General features: G+C 43.9%; 2 protein-coding genes across 2 annotated transcripts in view; one reads left to right on the top strand and one right to left on the bottom strand.

Moving 5' to 3' along the window:
• Window positions 1–8,609, bottom strand: part of NPLOC4 (NPL4 homolog, ubiquitin recognition factor) — a 52,675-nt gene extending 44,066 nt beyond the window's left edge. Inside the window, exons 1-3 of the mRNA XM_082212534.1 lie at window positions 8,408–8,609; window positions 2,100–2,180; window positions 91–203 (exon numbers count right to left, since the gene is read on the bottom strand). Coding sequence (XP_082068660.1) covers window positions 91–203; window positions 2,100–2,180; window positions 8,408–8,422 — 209 coding nt within the window. The 5' untranslated portion in view covers window positions 8,423–8,609. The remainder of the gene's footprint in view (window positions 1–90; window positions 204–2,099; window positions 2,181–8,407) is intronic.
• A 1,753-nt stretch (window positions 8,610–10,362) lies between these two features.
• On the top strand, window positions 10,363–14,899 carry TSPAN10 (tetraspanin 10). The gene is made up of 3 exons (XM_082212756.1): window positions 10,363–10,892; window positions 11,774–12,375; window positions 14,249–14,899. Exons 1-3 carry the CDS (start codon window positions 10,791–10,793, stop codon window positions 14,616–14,618), a joined length of 1,074 nt encoding a protein of 357 aa, XP_082068882.1. The 5' UTR covers window positions 10,363–10,790; the 3' UTR covers window positions 14,619–14,899.
• Window positions 14,900–15,343: the final 444 nt, after the last annotated feature.

The following is a 15,343-nucleotide window of genomic DNA, read 5'->3' as shown; positions in this document are numbered from 1 at the left end:
ACTGTCAAGAAATCTGACTGGCCTTGCCCAAACAGAAACAGAGCCTACTATAGTCCAACAGTGGCTCCATGTCTTTTGCAAAGTACTTACTTGATTTTTAATAAGTTGAGGGACTTATTGGGAGATGATGTGATCTCACCAGTCCTGTTTCTATTGATGTACACAGAAAATCCATTATTTCTGAAGCCAAATTCTTTTGCAACCTAGAAAAAAGAGAGAACATCATGTCTATAGCAGAAATCTCATACAGTTACAGTATGTTTATCCCTACAACACAAGTCTCAGATGTTATCTCCACATGGAGTTTATTACACAAAAGTGGAAGCGGAAATATCTGAAATGCACACTCACAGAATCCACAATACATATTATGTAGACATTGTATGGGTGGAAATTTCAAATTAAGCTATACTTGTCAGCAATTAACGTTGAAGTCAATGCTGAAACAGGGTTAGGCCCATTTCAGGGAATAATTTTCACTCCGGAAAACAGGGAGCAGGCAAGCCCAACTGGTGCACTCCCATTTGTTTAAACCTGGTAAAATAAATTTCTAAATGAAAGTAGAATACAGATTAGAAGAGGAAAATGTCACCAAGATCTTTCAACTCTTCCTGTTCATGGGTAAAAGTACATGGGAATTGCTGTGGAAACATAATCTGTGGTTTAGTTGTATAGGTAATTAGGCAAAGTACCTTATTGCAACTCTGGCAAATGCACAAAATAAACCCCATTAGAGCTGATAAGACGGTTATAAATTAAACAGTTGTCCGAATCAGCCATTCGACTTTGAAAATGGAGCTCAATGTAAGAAAGGCCAGTCTTGCATTATGGAATTTGCTCTCTCAGTGGGGTTTCACCTAGCCACTTCCCATAAAAAGAACTTGTTCCACTGGCAGTGGGTAACAAAGTTTAGTACAATGGAGGTGGGGAAGAGCCCCTGCTGAAAAAGGGCTAAGAGCTTAACCCCACTGCAGTAAGCCTCAGGTGCTGAGAAAGCAGCAGGAAATTTCAGGGTTTTCCAAGGATCATTGTGGTACAAGGCAGTCTCAGAAAGAGCCTCTGCCATTCTTCCATGCTTCTGAGTCATCATGGAGCCACGGACCGTCCTCAAACTTCTCCAAGAACAGTGGAGACCCTCTCCAACGTCATCCTCTTGATAGAGCAAAATATAAATAAAAATGGGGCACTTGCAAGTGTTATTTGTGGGTCCTTGCCTACTGGAAGATCTTCCCTGAATTTTGACGTATGCCACTGTACAGGTTCTATAGGTGAAAATCTGAATTACAGTGCTTATGGTTTTGGTTTCAGTTGCATTGCAATTTTAGACCGTTTTTATGAAGTTTATATTAAGCATAAATTTTATTGCTGAGTAGTGTTTGGAAATGAAATATTGTTTATGTTATATACCACTTTGGTGATATTTCAGTTAAAAAGGCAGCCATACAATTAAGTACAATCCGAAACCATTTTTGCTCAAGTTCCACTGGATTCAATATAACTCAATTCCTGGCATAGATGCTTTGGACTAAAGACTCAGGCTGCATGAAGACATCTGATTTATTTTGCTTGACAACTAAATTATGGAAGAGGTTCCCAACTAACAGATGAATTTTGCACTACAGTCACTGTTTTGGCTTATGAGCATACAAATCAATCCCACTAGTCCCCAAAGAAGCAAGTATAAACACAGAGGCCACCACACTGCTTGTAAGTGCCTGGTGTATTGAACCACTACATCTGATCCTCTGCCATCAAAAGGTTTTTGTTGTTTTTTTAAAAATACTCATCTGATTGAAACAGCACTGGTGACATTTTACAATGTACTAAGGTTAGGCTTTGATAAAAGTTTCAAATGTGGGTTTCCAACCAAGAGGTGTTGGAGTTTAATTTTGGAAAGATTAGCTTCTTCTGTGATGTGTGTTGAACCACAAAACCATCACTACTCTCTTCTAATTATGGTAAATCATTGTCAAAGAAAGCTTCTGGGTAAATCCAACCAAAGCCTAAAGAGCAGGTGCACAAACTGGCTATGATGCGAAAACAGAGGTTTATTGTTGCTTCCTTAGAAGAACAGCAAAGACAATGCCAAGCTAGAATACCTTTTTCAGAAACGTTGCAGCAGTTTCCCGCTTTGTTGCTGTGATGCGTTTCACTCCATCGGGTGATTGGACACGAATTATCTATTAAGAATGGCAAAGGTTTTGAAGAAAATTAGAAATAAAATAAAACTGTGAAGTTCTGAGTTTTTGGGGGAAAGAGGCTGAACATAGAGAACTGGCTTTTAAATGTAGGAAATAAACCAGCACAAATGCAGCCTGAAAGTTCTTAAGAGGACAGTAATACAAAATTTAATGCAGGAACATATAACTGGCAGGAAGAGGAATAAGTGGAATAGTAAAATCTAAAGCATTTTCATATTATCTTTTTTAAAGACACACAATAATAGGTTTCTAAGTTATTTTCCTGATAGAGACTGAGTTTACAAATCAAAAACAGCAGGAATTATATACAAGCTCAGCAATAAACATTCATGAGTTTTCAGGCTGTTCTCTTAGCAGAAAAAAAATTACATCAAGTAGCAGCATTAACTGCCAGTGGCTCTCATTTTAGCACAAGGGGTGGGGAAACTGGCCTTCCAGATGCTGATGAACTACGACTTCCATCATTTCTGACCACTGCACATGGTGGCAGGGCCAATCGCAGCTAGAGTTCAAACACCACAGCAGTATAGTGCATTAAATCATGCAAGTCCTATGGGGCATACAACAATGGAGCAATCTCTTGAGATGGAAAAAGAAAGGCAGCTATCTACTCTGGGAAAACAACAGCTCAAGGTAATTGTCCCTAGGAAGGTAATCTTGGGCCTGAAGCACTGCTGCCTTGTTTTACACTTCTGAAGCTTTCATACGTAGAGGTCAAGAAAAATAATCTGATATCCCTTTGCAATTTTGCCCTGTGAAAAAATGAAGGGCAACCTCAGCTGGAGAGCTATCCTTAGGTCCCTAGATGGTAACCTAGGTGTCACAGGATTTTGTGGATCTACCTATTCCTGGGTGGAGCAAGAGGTCTGCCTCTTGGTGGGTGGAGCATGGATGTTTCCATGCTGCAGTCATGGAAATTTTTGCAGCTGTCTCCCCCATCATGTAGGAGGTGAGCATGTTGAGGCGCTGGATCCAAATTCCTTCTGTTCCCAACACACAGAGAACAGGGACAGGGCGAGTACATTGGCTCTGGTTCCAACATACCGTATTGGCCTGAATATAAGCCTCACTCCCCCCCCCCCCCAATTTCAACCATGAATAGGTGCAGCTGCTATTCACGACCTTACAGTATGCAGCCAGGACTATGAGGCAAATGGCTCCAGGAGCATGGCAAAGTCTCCCCCTTCCCCCAAGGCCAGGAAGGGAGAAAGCGAGGAAGGAAGGATGGGGAAAGGCTGCCGGCAACACAGCACGGCTCTCCCACCCTACCCAGTATGCAGCCAGTGAAGAAGGGAGCAGCTTATATTTGGGTGTTTCTTCTTTCTTCACCTCCAATTTTAAAGGTGTGGCTTATACAGTGGTACCTCTACTTACGAATGTGACCCGTTCCAGGGTGCCGCCTGCACCCTGAAAAGTCCATAAGTAAAGGGCTGCTACTGCAGATTGCTTCTGTGCATGCACAAAGCACGCAGAACACTTCTGCACGTGCGGCAAACCCAGAAGGAAACACTTCCAGGTTTGCTGTGTTCATAACCTGAAAGTTACAAAACCAGAGCGGTACGTAACTAGAGGTATGACTATATTCGGGTGCAGCTTATATTCGGGCCAATACGGTACTTATTTTCCCATCTACTGGGACCAATGGAAGGGATTTGTCTTTTAAAAGACTGCAGAAAGGGAAAGAGGAAAGGAAACAAACATTGCTTTTTATTCTGTTGGCATAAACTTGACAGGGCTTTGGATTTGGTGGTTCCTCTGTCTTGGGTGCTTCCTCATTCACCCTCTTTAGATTGTTCTGCCCATGTTTTAAATGTACACATACAGTTAGGGCATATATCTTGCATTGTTTGAATAGTGTTTTTTCTTTTATTGTACTGGCACATACTGTTTTGCACCACCTTGATACTTTCTATGAGTTTTAAGTATATAAACATAATATGGTTTTGTAACACTGTTTTAGCATTGAATTTTTCTGATGTTTGCTTTTATTACCTAACAAAATCCAACATGACAAAGCAGCATGTTGCCTGGGAGCAAGTCCCACTGAATTCAATATAACTTACTTGACAGTAAACATGCAGTGACTCTCTGTAGTATTCCACTCTGGAGTGAAAGCAGAATGACTAATACTAAGACCAAGTCACACTATTAATTCCAGGCCCAACCCTGAATTTCAACATCATGCAATAGGTCTTTTCTTTTCCATTTGAAAAATCACCGTCAAACTTGTGGGTGTTTCCAGATGGGAATTTACTGGGGGAATTGGTGCTCATACACACACCTTTTCACAGTATCCACATGTCACTGCTGCCATCAAAATGCCAGCCTATACTTTTTCTTTGTTGAATCCAGATTTTCCCTTACCATGGAAAATTCAGTAAGTAAAAATAGCCAGTTATAAAAACTGCAGTCATTGCTGGTGTGGAAGCTCACTGGTGCATTTTTGGATGGGTGGTTTGTCATGTGTCTAACAGTCCATGGTGACCAAACCCATATTTTCCATTTGCTCATTGGCACAACTTAACTGTTATGCTTCCACCAGCCTAAATGAAAGACCTCTGTTCCCTCTGACTGACACATGCTGAAGGCACACACAGTTTGCAGGATCAATTCGCTCACTATTTTCACACAGTAAATGTGGGAATTACTTCTGAGATCATGGTAAATACACTGGGATCTTTTTTTTAAAAAAAAGTAACTATTGCGTCAGCCTGCTCCATCCCACTGATGCACCTACCATATGTAAACATTGTTAATTGATGTTAGCTTGTATTTTCTTTTTTGTACATCTAAAATCAATACCTTATTTATTTTTAAGAGAATTACACAGAATTAGGTAAGACCTCTTTATCAGAATGTACAGTATTCCATGCTGCAGTACTTTTTTTTGGAGGGGAGTAATGTGCAGTTGTGCATCTTATGGATATGGGATTTTGTTTTGTTTTTTATTGACACACCCCACCTTGTCCTTCGAATCAATTAGCAGTTTAACATAGCTAAATGCCACTTATGTTCAAGGCCTCCCTATATTTTCAAATTAAAACCAAATGGGAATGTATAACCCTGCATCCCACCTTCCAAAAAAGTGAAAGCCTATATTTAATTTATTGGGACATATGACAACTAAGAGCTAATAATGTTTGCTCCGGTGCACTTCCGTGATTATTTTCCCCCCTCCCAAAGTGTGCACATGCAGTACAGAAAGTGCATGCCCAAATTAGAAACAAGTAGCAGAGGCAGGCAAATAATGATTTGAGTGGAAAGCCCCTGTCCGAAAGGCAGGATACATTCCCCAAAGCTCCATCCATTGGTGTAGATGGCACACAGAATAGCAACCAGCACTCACCTTGTGGGTGTTAACATGCCAATCACACATAGAGAGAAAAATGGATCTGAATAATACAGTATATAGCATTTGTCCATAATTACTCTGAAACTGTAGTATTCCTCTATCGTGGTAACAAACATGAAAGACTATTAGAAGACACTTTTAAAATGCTTGCTGTGTAGCTTTAGAAAAGTAACCTTAAAGGTTTTTGAAACTGAAAGGTTGCAGTGTCCAGATGATGATGATAGGCAGATAAGCTGCCTCAGCAGATGGCCCAAAGTACAGAGAATATCAACCAAGAAACCTGCCAATATTAAAAGCCACCTGTAAGTCAGAATCTTATAATAGTGACATGCATTAGAATCCTTTACAAGCAGGGAAACTACCCTGTTTCCTAGACAGGCAAGGACAGATAACTTTGAGAGAAGCCCCAGCAAGAGCATTTCCCCAAAACTATTGTCTGTCAAGTCTTTCATGTGATTTGCACTTCCTACTGAAAACTATGCTGACTCAGTTCTACTGCTAAAACTTGGTTTACACTGAAAACCAGGTGTCAGCAACCAAGTGGGGCATTTAATTGCCACAAAGAATACTACATAAACAACGTACCTCTTAAGCAGGTTAAACAGTGGCATTTACATTCCGTTTAGCTACAATCAAAGTGGATGATCTAACCCTACCAAAAACAGGTTTAACTAGAATGCCATTAAAACCACACCACAGTCTCGCTCTGAAGACTGAAGGCTCTGACTGCATGCCAAAAATGCCCAAATAAGGCCCTGCCTCGTTTACTTGTATGGACAATTAATGAATATTGATACATATGGTCAAGATTATCACAGATACTGGCAACAATTTGTTAACATTGGCATAAGCTACGTCTAGCTAACACACGCACATTACTATAACTTGTGCTGTCTGATCCTATGCAGTTACATACACCTGAATCTTCACAGGACCAGGCTGTTGAGAAAACTGAGTACTAGTGACCTAATAATTCAAAAGACAGCATTTCAAGCTGCCCATGGTTTCTCATGATTATGTGTTCATGCCTATGTGATATTAATCTCTATGCACTATAGGGAGGGATACACCCACACTATATGTAATTCAACCTTCAGACGTGTGTGCTCTTATGGAACAATCAGAGTCTTCAAACATCTATAGGAAGGAGGTGGAGCACACAAGTAGAGTACACGCTTTGTACACAGAATGTCCTGCATTTCGTCTGTAGTATCTCCAATTAAAAAACGGTCAAGTAGCAAGTAACATGAGAGGTTTTTGTCTAAGATGCTGCAAAGCTGCTGCCAGTTAAGAGTAGATTATACTTGCCTAGTATAGACTGTCCCGGTGCAAGAGAGCTTCCTATGTTGCATATGGCATTATGATAAATCTGTTCTTTCTCTAATGCCTCAAATACTACCCTAAATTTTCTTCCTTTGTCCCATTAAAAAGTGCCTTAACTCAACTTATATTTGAAGGGAATAATTTCTCACCTTGTCCACATGGACAGAGGAAAACAATGTGAAGGCTTCTTCACAAAAACAACTTAATGTAAGGCAACCGCTGGAGTATTCCCACATTCTAGCATGAACTAAGTTTCCCTTATTCAGTAAGGAACATAATCCTCCGACATTCTACAACTGGAGCTAAGCCAAGAATGCTTATGAATTTTCTACAAGTTAAATCCAGGGGTTGGGGTTTTTTTTTGCCTTGTACCCAACCTAACTGGGTATTGTCAGATGGATATAAATGCATCTAAAGCTTCAAGTGGAAAATAACTCAGCTATTTATGACCATACATTAAGAGTTACTGATCTCACGAGGCACAGAATTACAATTACAGCCTGTGAGCTAGCCTCCTACTTACCGTAATTCTGAAAAATATTAAGGGTCTCACTCACCCCTATGCCCACACTTGCACGCATGCACACACACAAGACATAATGCATTTTAGGCAGGCCGCCAAATAGCCCAACAGCACATCGATCTTGAAAAAATAGCAACTGAACCTGGACACTGAGAAATAAAATGATCACTAAACCGAAGGCAAAAAAAAACAAAAAACAGTTGCTGTCGCAGAAACTATGTTCACATTGGTTGCACATTGGCCACACATGCTCCCCACTTCCACGGGTTTTTGACAGCAGTTAAGGTCGACTAACTAGGCATATACATGCTGTTTTTTTTTTTAGTTTTATGCTAGCTGAAGTGTCATGGTTTCACCTAGAGGATTCTGGGAATTGTAGTTTGGTGCTCTGCTGGGAATTCTTAGTTCGCAGCCCCTCCCCCCAACCTCGGGAACTGCAGCTCCCACTGTTCTCCCTTTGGGGGGTGGAGAGAAGAAATTGAGATTAAAGCGGTTTAGCCCTGCGGTGCCCCGTCTTTTCCGCACTCCTCCTCCCTTTGGTGAAAGCAGAAGAGGGATCGCTTGATACTTCCAAGTTGTTGTTTTTTGGGGGTGGGGGAGGTCGGACGCTGGCGACCGCCAGTGCCAGTATCCCCAGGCCGGACCGCCCCCCCCCCTCTCTCAGAAAGAAGGGCCGAGGAATCCCACGGAGAAATCATTCTTCCGCCTCCTTCACAGGACCTCCATGGAGAGACTGGAGGGGAATCAGACCCAGTTGGCCAATGCCACCCCCCCCCACTGGGGTGGGGATCCAGGGGCGGGGGGGGGCGCTCCCAAGACTCGCCGCCTCCCCCACCATGACAAAGAGGGAGGGAGGGAGCGGCGGCGCCTCCTGTTCCCTCACAGGCCTCACGTCGGGGGAACCCGGGGCAACCCAGGGCTGTCTGTCTGGGGGGGGGAATAGGACGACGACAGGTGACCCCACGTGCCCCCTTTTCTTCTCACCCCCCCACCTCAAGCCCAACTTACAATAGTCTCCGCCATGTCCTCGCAACCGTTCCCGACCCCGCGTCCTGCCCCGGCACCGGTAGCGCCGCCTCCTGCCTGACTGCCAGCTTGTGCACTGCCAATAGTGCCGCGTCACCGTTCCCGGCCCGATAACGCAAGCGGAGGCAACAAGGTTCCGGGGAAGAAACGATCCGGCGTCGAATGCGGGCGCTGCTCTCCCCCCGCCCCTTCTTCTTCTTTTGCGCTTAGGCTCCGCCCACTCAGGACTCTGTCTCTTGTCTCTCACGAGAGAGATCGTAGGTTCCACGCGGATTCTACGCCGCGCACATGACACGCCCCGCCAGAAGGTGTTTGTTTGTTTGTTTGTTTGTTTGTTTGTTTGTTTGTTTGTGAAGAGACGTTTCTTGAAAAGGTAGCAAGCCGCCTGGGAAGTTTTGTTTCGTCGTTAAGTTTCAATGCAGTTGTGCTTCCCATGTCTTGTAATGCGCGGAGTTGCTGCAAAATGTCCTCTGGAAGCTGCTCTCTCCAGTCGCAGTTCATTCATGCTTTCCCTTCTCCTGCCTGAGCATGGCTTATGGCAGACCGGGAAACTGTTTTAACTAGCGATAGCAATCCCAGTGCTTCTTCTAGGATTTTTGTTACACACACACACACACACACACACACACACACATATATAATATAACACATATGTGTTCAGTTACAGATAGGTAGCCGTGTTGGTCTGCCATAGTCAAAATAAAAAATTCCTTCCAGTAGCACCTTAAAGACCAACTAAGTTAGTTCTTGGTATGAGCTTTCGTGTGCATGCACACTTCTTCAGATACACTGAAACAGAAGTTGCCAGATCCTTCTATATAGTGAGAAGATGGGGAGGGGTATTACTCAGAAGGGTGGTGGGAATGGGAGATGGGCAGATAGCTGAGATCAGCCTGTTGACGACTCTTAACGACTGTAATAGGTCTTACAGGAAAAGGCAAAGGGTGAGAAGGTGCCTTTTCCTGTAAGACCTATTACAGTCGTTAAGATCTGTAGTTCTGCAGAATGTAAAATTGTGATGCTTTGATGGATGGATGGCGACTAACAGATTGAGGTTGAATCCTGGCAAGACACAAGTACTGTTTTGGGGGGACAGGAGGCAGGCGGTTGTGGAGGACTCCCTGGTCCTGAATGGGGTAACTGTGCCCCTGAATGACCAAGTGCGCAGCCTCGGAGTCATTCTGGACTCACAGCTGTCCATGGAGGGACAGGTCAATTCTGTGTCCAGGGCAGCTGTTTATCAGCTCCACCTGGTACACAGGCTGAGACCTTACCTGCCCGTGGACTGTCTCGCCAGAGTGGTGCATGCTCTGGTTATCTCTCACTTGGACTACTGCAATGCGCTCTATGTGGGGCTATCTTTGAAGATGACCCGGAAACTACAACTAATCCAGAATGTGGCTGCTAGACTGGTGACTGGGAGCGGCTGCCGAGACCATATAACACTGGTCTTGAAAGACTTACACTGGCTCCCAGTACATTTCCGAGCACAATTCAAAGTATTGGTGCTGACCTTTAAAGCCCTAAACGGCCTCGGTCCAGTATACCTGAAGGAGCATCTCCACCCCCATTGTTCTGCCCGGACACTGAGGTCCAGCGCCGAGGGCCTTCTGGTAGTTCCCTCGCTGCGAGAAGCCAAGTTACAGGGAACCAGGCAGAGGGCCTTCTTGGTAGTGGCACCCACCCTGTGGAACGCCCTCCCACCAGATGTCAAAGAGAAAAATAACTTCCAAACTTTTAGAAGACATCTAAAGGCAGCCCTGTTTAGGGAAGCTTTCAATGTTTAATAGGTTATTGTATTTTAGTTGTTTTGTTGGGAGCCGTCCAGAATGGCTGGGGAAACCCAGCCAGATGGGCGGGGTATAAATAAATTATTATTATTATTATTATTATTATTATTATTATTATTAGCTCTTTTTGATGTTCAGCGTGCCTCCTGTTTGGCGGTACAGTTAAGAGTTTGGGCCAAATAAGGACATACCGGTAGCTAATTTCCAGAGTAAGGTGAATCTCATTTTGATCTTGCAATTTTATCTGTCGTGGAAGGCTGCAGTGCAGCAGCAACCCTTATCTTTGTAAGTCTGAATATTATATATGTGTATGTGTATGAAATGCATTCAGTTGTGTGGTATTAATTATCGCATGGCACATATAACTACTTAGTGGATAATTCATAAGCAACACAAAGGTGGCCTCTTTGAGCCAGGAAATGTGATTTCTCACATGATACAAGTATGACTGTAGTGGGGTCTGCCCTGAAACTCCCTCCCCCTACACAGTGCATAACATTTGCAGCTTTCTCGCTTGATTAGCCAGGAGAAGGGCAGAATGATATCCAATTAATTGCTTTTACGGCCTTAGAAATATGAAAGAGAAACTTGCTGCATTTTTAAATCCTTTTTTGCCAGGACTATCTTTGCAGGACAACAAGATGGAAGTTGATGAAACCAGTGCATTGCTACCAAAGGTAATTATTATGATTTGCATATTGTTTCTGAGTTTACCCTTGTCTTTGGAGATCTTTAGTCCTCTATATATGGCATCGTTTTCCTATTTGTGTGGAGGGGAAAACAAATGAGGTTTTCTAATAGCACGTGGGGAGAGCCAGAGAGAGAGAGAGAGAGAGAGAGAGAGAGAAAGAAAGAAAGAAAGAAAGAAAGAAAGAAAGAAAGAAAGAAAGAAAAACTGTTGACCTAATTTTGCAGAGACTGAATTTTTCTCTAGTCTGTCATGTTGCACGGTCATCAATATGAAAATATTAAGAATAATCCTAAATAAGTTTACTTTGAAGTAAGTCCCCTGAGTTCTGTCAGACTTAAAAACCGGAGGTCCGTTCTTAACCTGAAACTGTTCTTAACCTGAAGCACCACTTTAGCTAATGGGGCCTCCTGCTGCCGCTGCACCGCCGGAGCACGATTTCTGTTCTCATCCTGAAGCAAAGTTCCTAACCCGAGGTACTATTTCTGGGTAATGGAGTCTGTAACCTGAAGCCTATGTAACCTGAAGCGTATGTAACCTGAGATTGTACTTTAAATGTATGGTGTGAATCTTCCCTTAATCTATGCTTCTGCCTCTGGCTGACTTATAAAGTGGAGCCACAGGGGAACAAGTCTTCGCTGACTAGATGATAACCCAGCCATAATGTATTATTCCCCCCTGCCATATAAGTCGATCAAAAATCTCTTTTCTGCCCTGTCCTCTGCTCTCTACCCTACTGTTATGCCAAAGGCCTTCAGTTATACAACAGGATATTCTGAGAAGGGAATGCTTACTGTACCTCCCTTTTTGGTTTTGTTTCTCATCTCTGACGCTTGGTCTACGTTTTCTTCGGTTCTCTTCTTTGTTTAGGCGGACAAAGTGGACATATTTTGCCCCTCTAATGCACAGGGCTCACTGCTGAATCCCAGCAGAGGAAGAGAAGCATGGCATCTTAGGAAACGGACAAGAAAATGGCGCCTCTGCCCATCTTCCCATCACCCTCTGGATTCACTTAGCCGCTGTGTTAAATACTTGACCTTTGTTTGGAATCTGGCCGCCTCCATTACAGGATTGCTAATTTTGGCCATAGGGATCTGGGGTCTCTCCGACAAAGAGTCACTGGCAAGTGAGCGGATAACTTATTTGGGCAGCGACCCCATGCTCTTTTTTGTGTTAGCGGGTCTTGTAGCCAGCACCATCTCTCTCTTGGGCTGTCTAGGAGCCCTCTTTGAAAACATCTGCCTCTTGAAGATTTTCACGGGAGGAATCATGATGTTTGTGATCCTGGAAACTCTGGGTGGAATCGTTTTCTTTTCTCTAAGACGCCAAATCAAGACCTCCTTGCAAGAGTCCCTCACGGTGGCCGTGCTACGATACCAGGATGACCCAGATCTAAAATTCATCATGGATGAAATTCAGATGGGCCTGCAGTGCTGTGGGGTGGAATCCTACCTAGACTGGAAAACAAATTTGTGAGTATGAGCCTACTTGGAGAATTCCCCTTGCCCTGTTCTGTTAACACCTAGGAAAGGTGGGAGAACAGCAGCACATCACAGCACAATGTAGCCCAATCATCATCATCATCACCCATCAATCAAAATTGCTAATAATGCCATCTGTTTTCAACAATTCAAAGTGTTGGTGCTGACCTTTAAAGCCCTAAACGGCCTCGGTCCAGTATACCTGAAGGAGCGTCTCCACCCCCATCATTCTGCCCGGACGCTGAGGTCCAGCGCCGAGGGCCTTCTGGCGGTTCCCTCATTGCGAGAAGCAAAGCTACAGGGAACCAGGCAGAGGGCCTTCTCGGTAGTGGCACCCACCCTGTGGAGCGCCCTCCCATCAGATGTCAAAGAAATAAACAACTACCTAACATTTAGAAGACATCTGAAGGCAGCCCTGTTCAGGGAAGTTTTTAATGTGTGACATTTTAATGTATTTTTTAATCTTTGTTGGAAGCCGCCCAGAGTGGCTGGGGAAACCCAGGCAGATGGGCGGGTTACAAATAATAAATGATTATTATTATATTATTATTTTCATCCACACTTTATGTGATTGAAACAAAACTATATTGTGTTCTCCTCACATAATGCCTGCAAGAAGCCTGGGAAGCCCAGGAAGACAGTGTGTGATGTGATCAATGCCCATCTTGTTTCACCAGCATGGTATTCACATTTTACTTGGGTTTCACCTGGGCTACTAATCTGGGTTGATCCTCTTGCTTGCTTCCGTTTTAAGAGACCTAATTGAGTTCATTTCTAACCACAATCATGCTGAGAGAGGCCCCAGTCCATAAGCAGTTTAGCCACACTAAAATCAGTGGGACATGTTGCTTGTGAATAACTAAGCATGACTAATTTTCTCTGGATTGGTTCCAGAATATGCAAGGAAACATCACAGCCACAGAAAATCTTGTCTATGGTTTCTGTGCTGCTAATATTCATCTCCTTCATGTCTCCACACACACATTCTTCATTGAAAAAGGAATTGTACCTAGTATAAAATTATAAGTGCACGAGGTAAAATAAGATGTGGGGGAAAATAACAGTTGTTAAGATACAGCCATGTAAAAAGACAACAGAAAAAACCTTACAAACATTGTTAAGTTTAGGATAAGTACAATAATAAGCTTGTAATGTTTGTGGGGGTTGGTGGGTTTTTTGCCCTTTATAAAAGCATATTGTGCCATGTTATTGTCTATAAATGCAAGAAGTGCTAGACAGTTTCTAAGACTGTGTCAGTTTAGTCTCATCTTTTGTTCAAAGGCAACGTTCACGTACACATTTAACGTATTTACTCAGGACCTGCATGTGCAGACCCACTGATAATTAGCACAATTGGCTTTAACACTGGCAGGAAGTACTGTATGAGCTGCTCTGGCTTGTTCTTGTTAAGAGGCTTCCTTAGCTGCTGCATCTGGTCTCTCTCTGTGCTCCCCTCCTTTGGTGTGAGCTGGTAAGAAGTGCACAGCTTGAATCCGCACCTTCCACCTCTCCGGTCCTCCGTTCAAGAATTGCTGTGAGCTCAAACCCTAACAGGCAGTGTCAAACCTGCTGCCGCCGTCCATCCATTCAGCAACGCATGCCTAAAGTCAATTATGCATGGATCACACTGTGCACACAGTGCTGGGTGTGCAGTTTCCCTTTGCAAAGTACGCCTCTGCATGCATTGGTCCTGGTCAAGTTAGCGAATCCATGTGCAGGCCATCCTTACCAGCAGGCATGCCATCCTTTGCCTGGATATCTTCTGCATTCACGTGCAGAAAACGGAGTGCGTGTGCTGGAAGAGGCAGAGAGCCTCTGTGCCTTAGCAGCAGGTGAAATGATTCTTCCTGTTATTACATTCCAGATATTTTAACTGCAGTTCTCCAGGAGTGCAAGCCTGCGGCGTCCCAGCTTCCTGCTGCCTGGATCCGCTGGAAAACGGCACCATCCCAAATTCCCAGTGTGGCTTTGGCACCCTGGCCCTGGAGGAGTTTGTGGCTCAAAGCACCGTCTATCTCGGAGGCTGTGTTCCCCAGCTGAGCAGATGGCTTAACAATCACGCAGGAGTGATTGGCTTGTATTGTGTGCTTCTGATTGTGATTGAAGTAGGAAGCTTATTACTGACCACTAAGCTCCTAGCAGGCATTGCCCTTGCTAGGACTCGGGATTCCAATGACAGGGAGGAAACATATTTGCTCTCCTATCATCAGAGACAAAAGGGATTTTGCTCATGATCTGCTGCAAACTATGAATCCAGAATAACCTTCTGAGAGCAACGGGAACTTAGAGGGGAGGGGTGTTATGTACTAAGCTTGGATCCTAGAACAATAGGCAGGTAGGATCCTAGAATGCAACAGCTGATTGGCCTGCAGGAAAAGACCAATCAGGCTCCAGGAGGGAAGCAGAATCGGCCAACCAGACAGGACTCATTGTGTAAATAATGTATATAAAAGCCTGAGGTTTGGGGGGCAATTCAATCACTGTTTTACAAGCTGCAATAAAGAGCGTGAAATCACTACAGGACTCTGAGTATATTCCTCAGAGCAGGGTTTGCACCTCGTATGAGGAAAAGGGAGACCCTTTGTGCTTGGATTTCTCTTGCTTACGTCATACCCTTCCTCCTCATTCTCACTGTCCCTGATTCTCCTCCGGCTGCATCCTGTTCTATCAGTACTGTCTCTCTTCCTCCAACACACCCTCCAAATATGCATAGAGAACGAAGAAGAGTGTTGCAGCGGAGCAGCTCCCTTTCAGGATTTGGTCTCCATGTGTTGTGGAAAGTTCTTGTGGAATTCCGTCCATTAGTTTCCTGTAGCCCTTTCTCAAAGCCGGTTTCTGAAATGTGCCTGGAAAGCATTTTCGGCCCAACCACCGGCTTCCCCCAGCCTTCCCAAAACCAACATTCCCAAGGTGTGTTCCTCTGTGGTGGCAATATTTAGGGAACATACTCCTGTAGGAA

The sequence above is a fragment of the Podarcis vaucheri genome (genome assembly GCF_965113315.1).
Source record: "Podarcis vaucheri genome assembly, chromosome: 2".
Lineage (NCBI taxonomy): Eukaryota > Metazoa > Chordata > Lepidosauria > Squamata > Lacertidae > Podarcis > Podarcis vaucheri.
The sequence above is the reverse complement of the archived record's forward strand: the minus strand, read 5'-3'. Positions and strand labels throughout refer to the sequence as shown.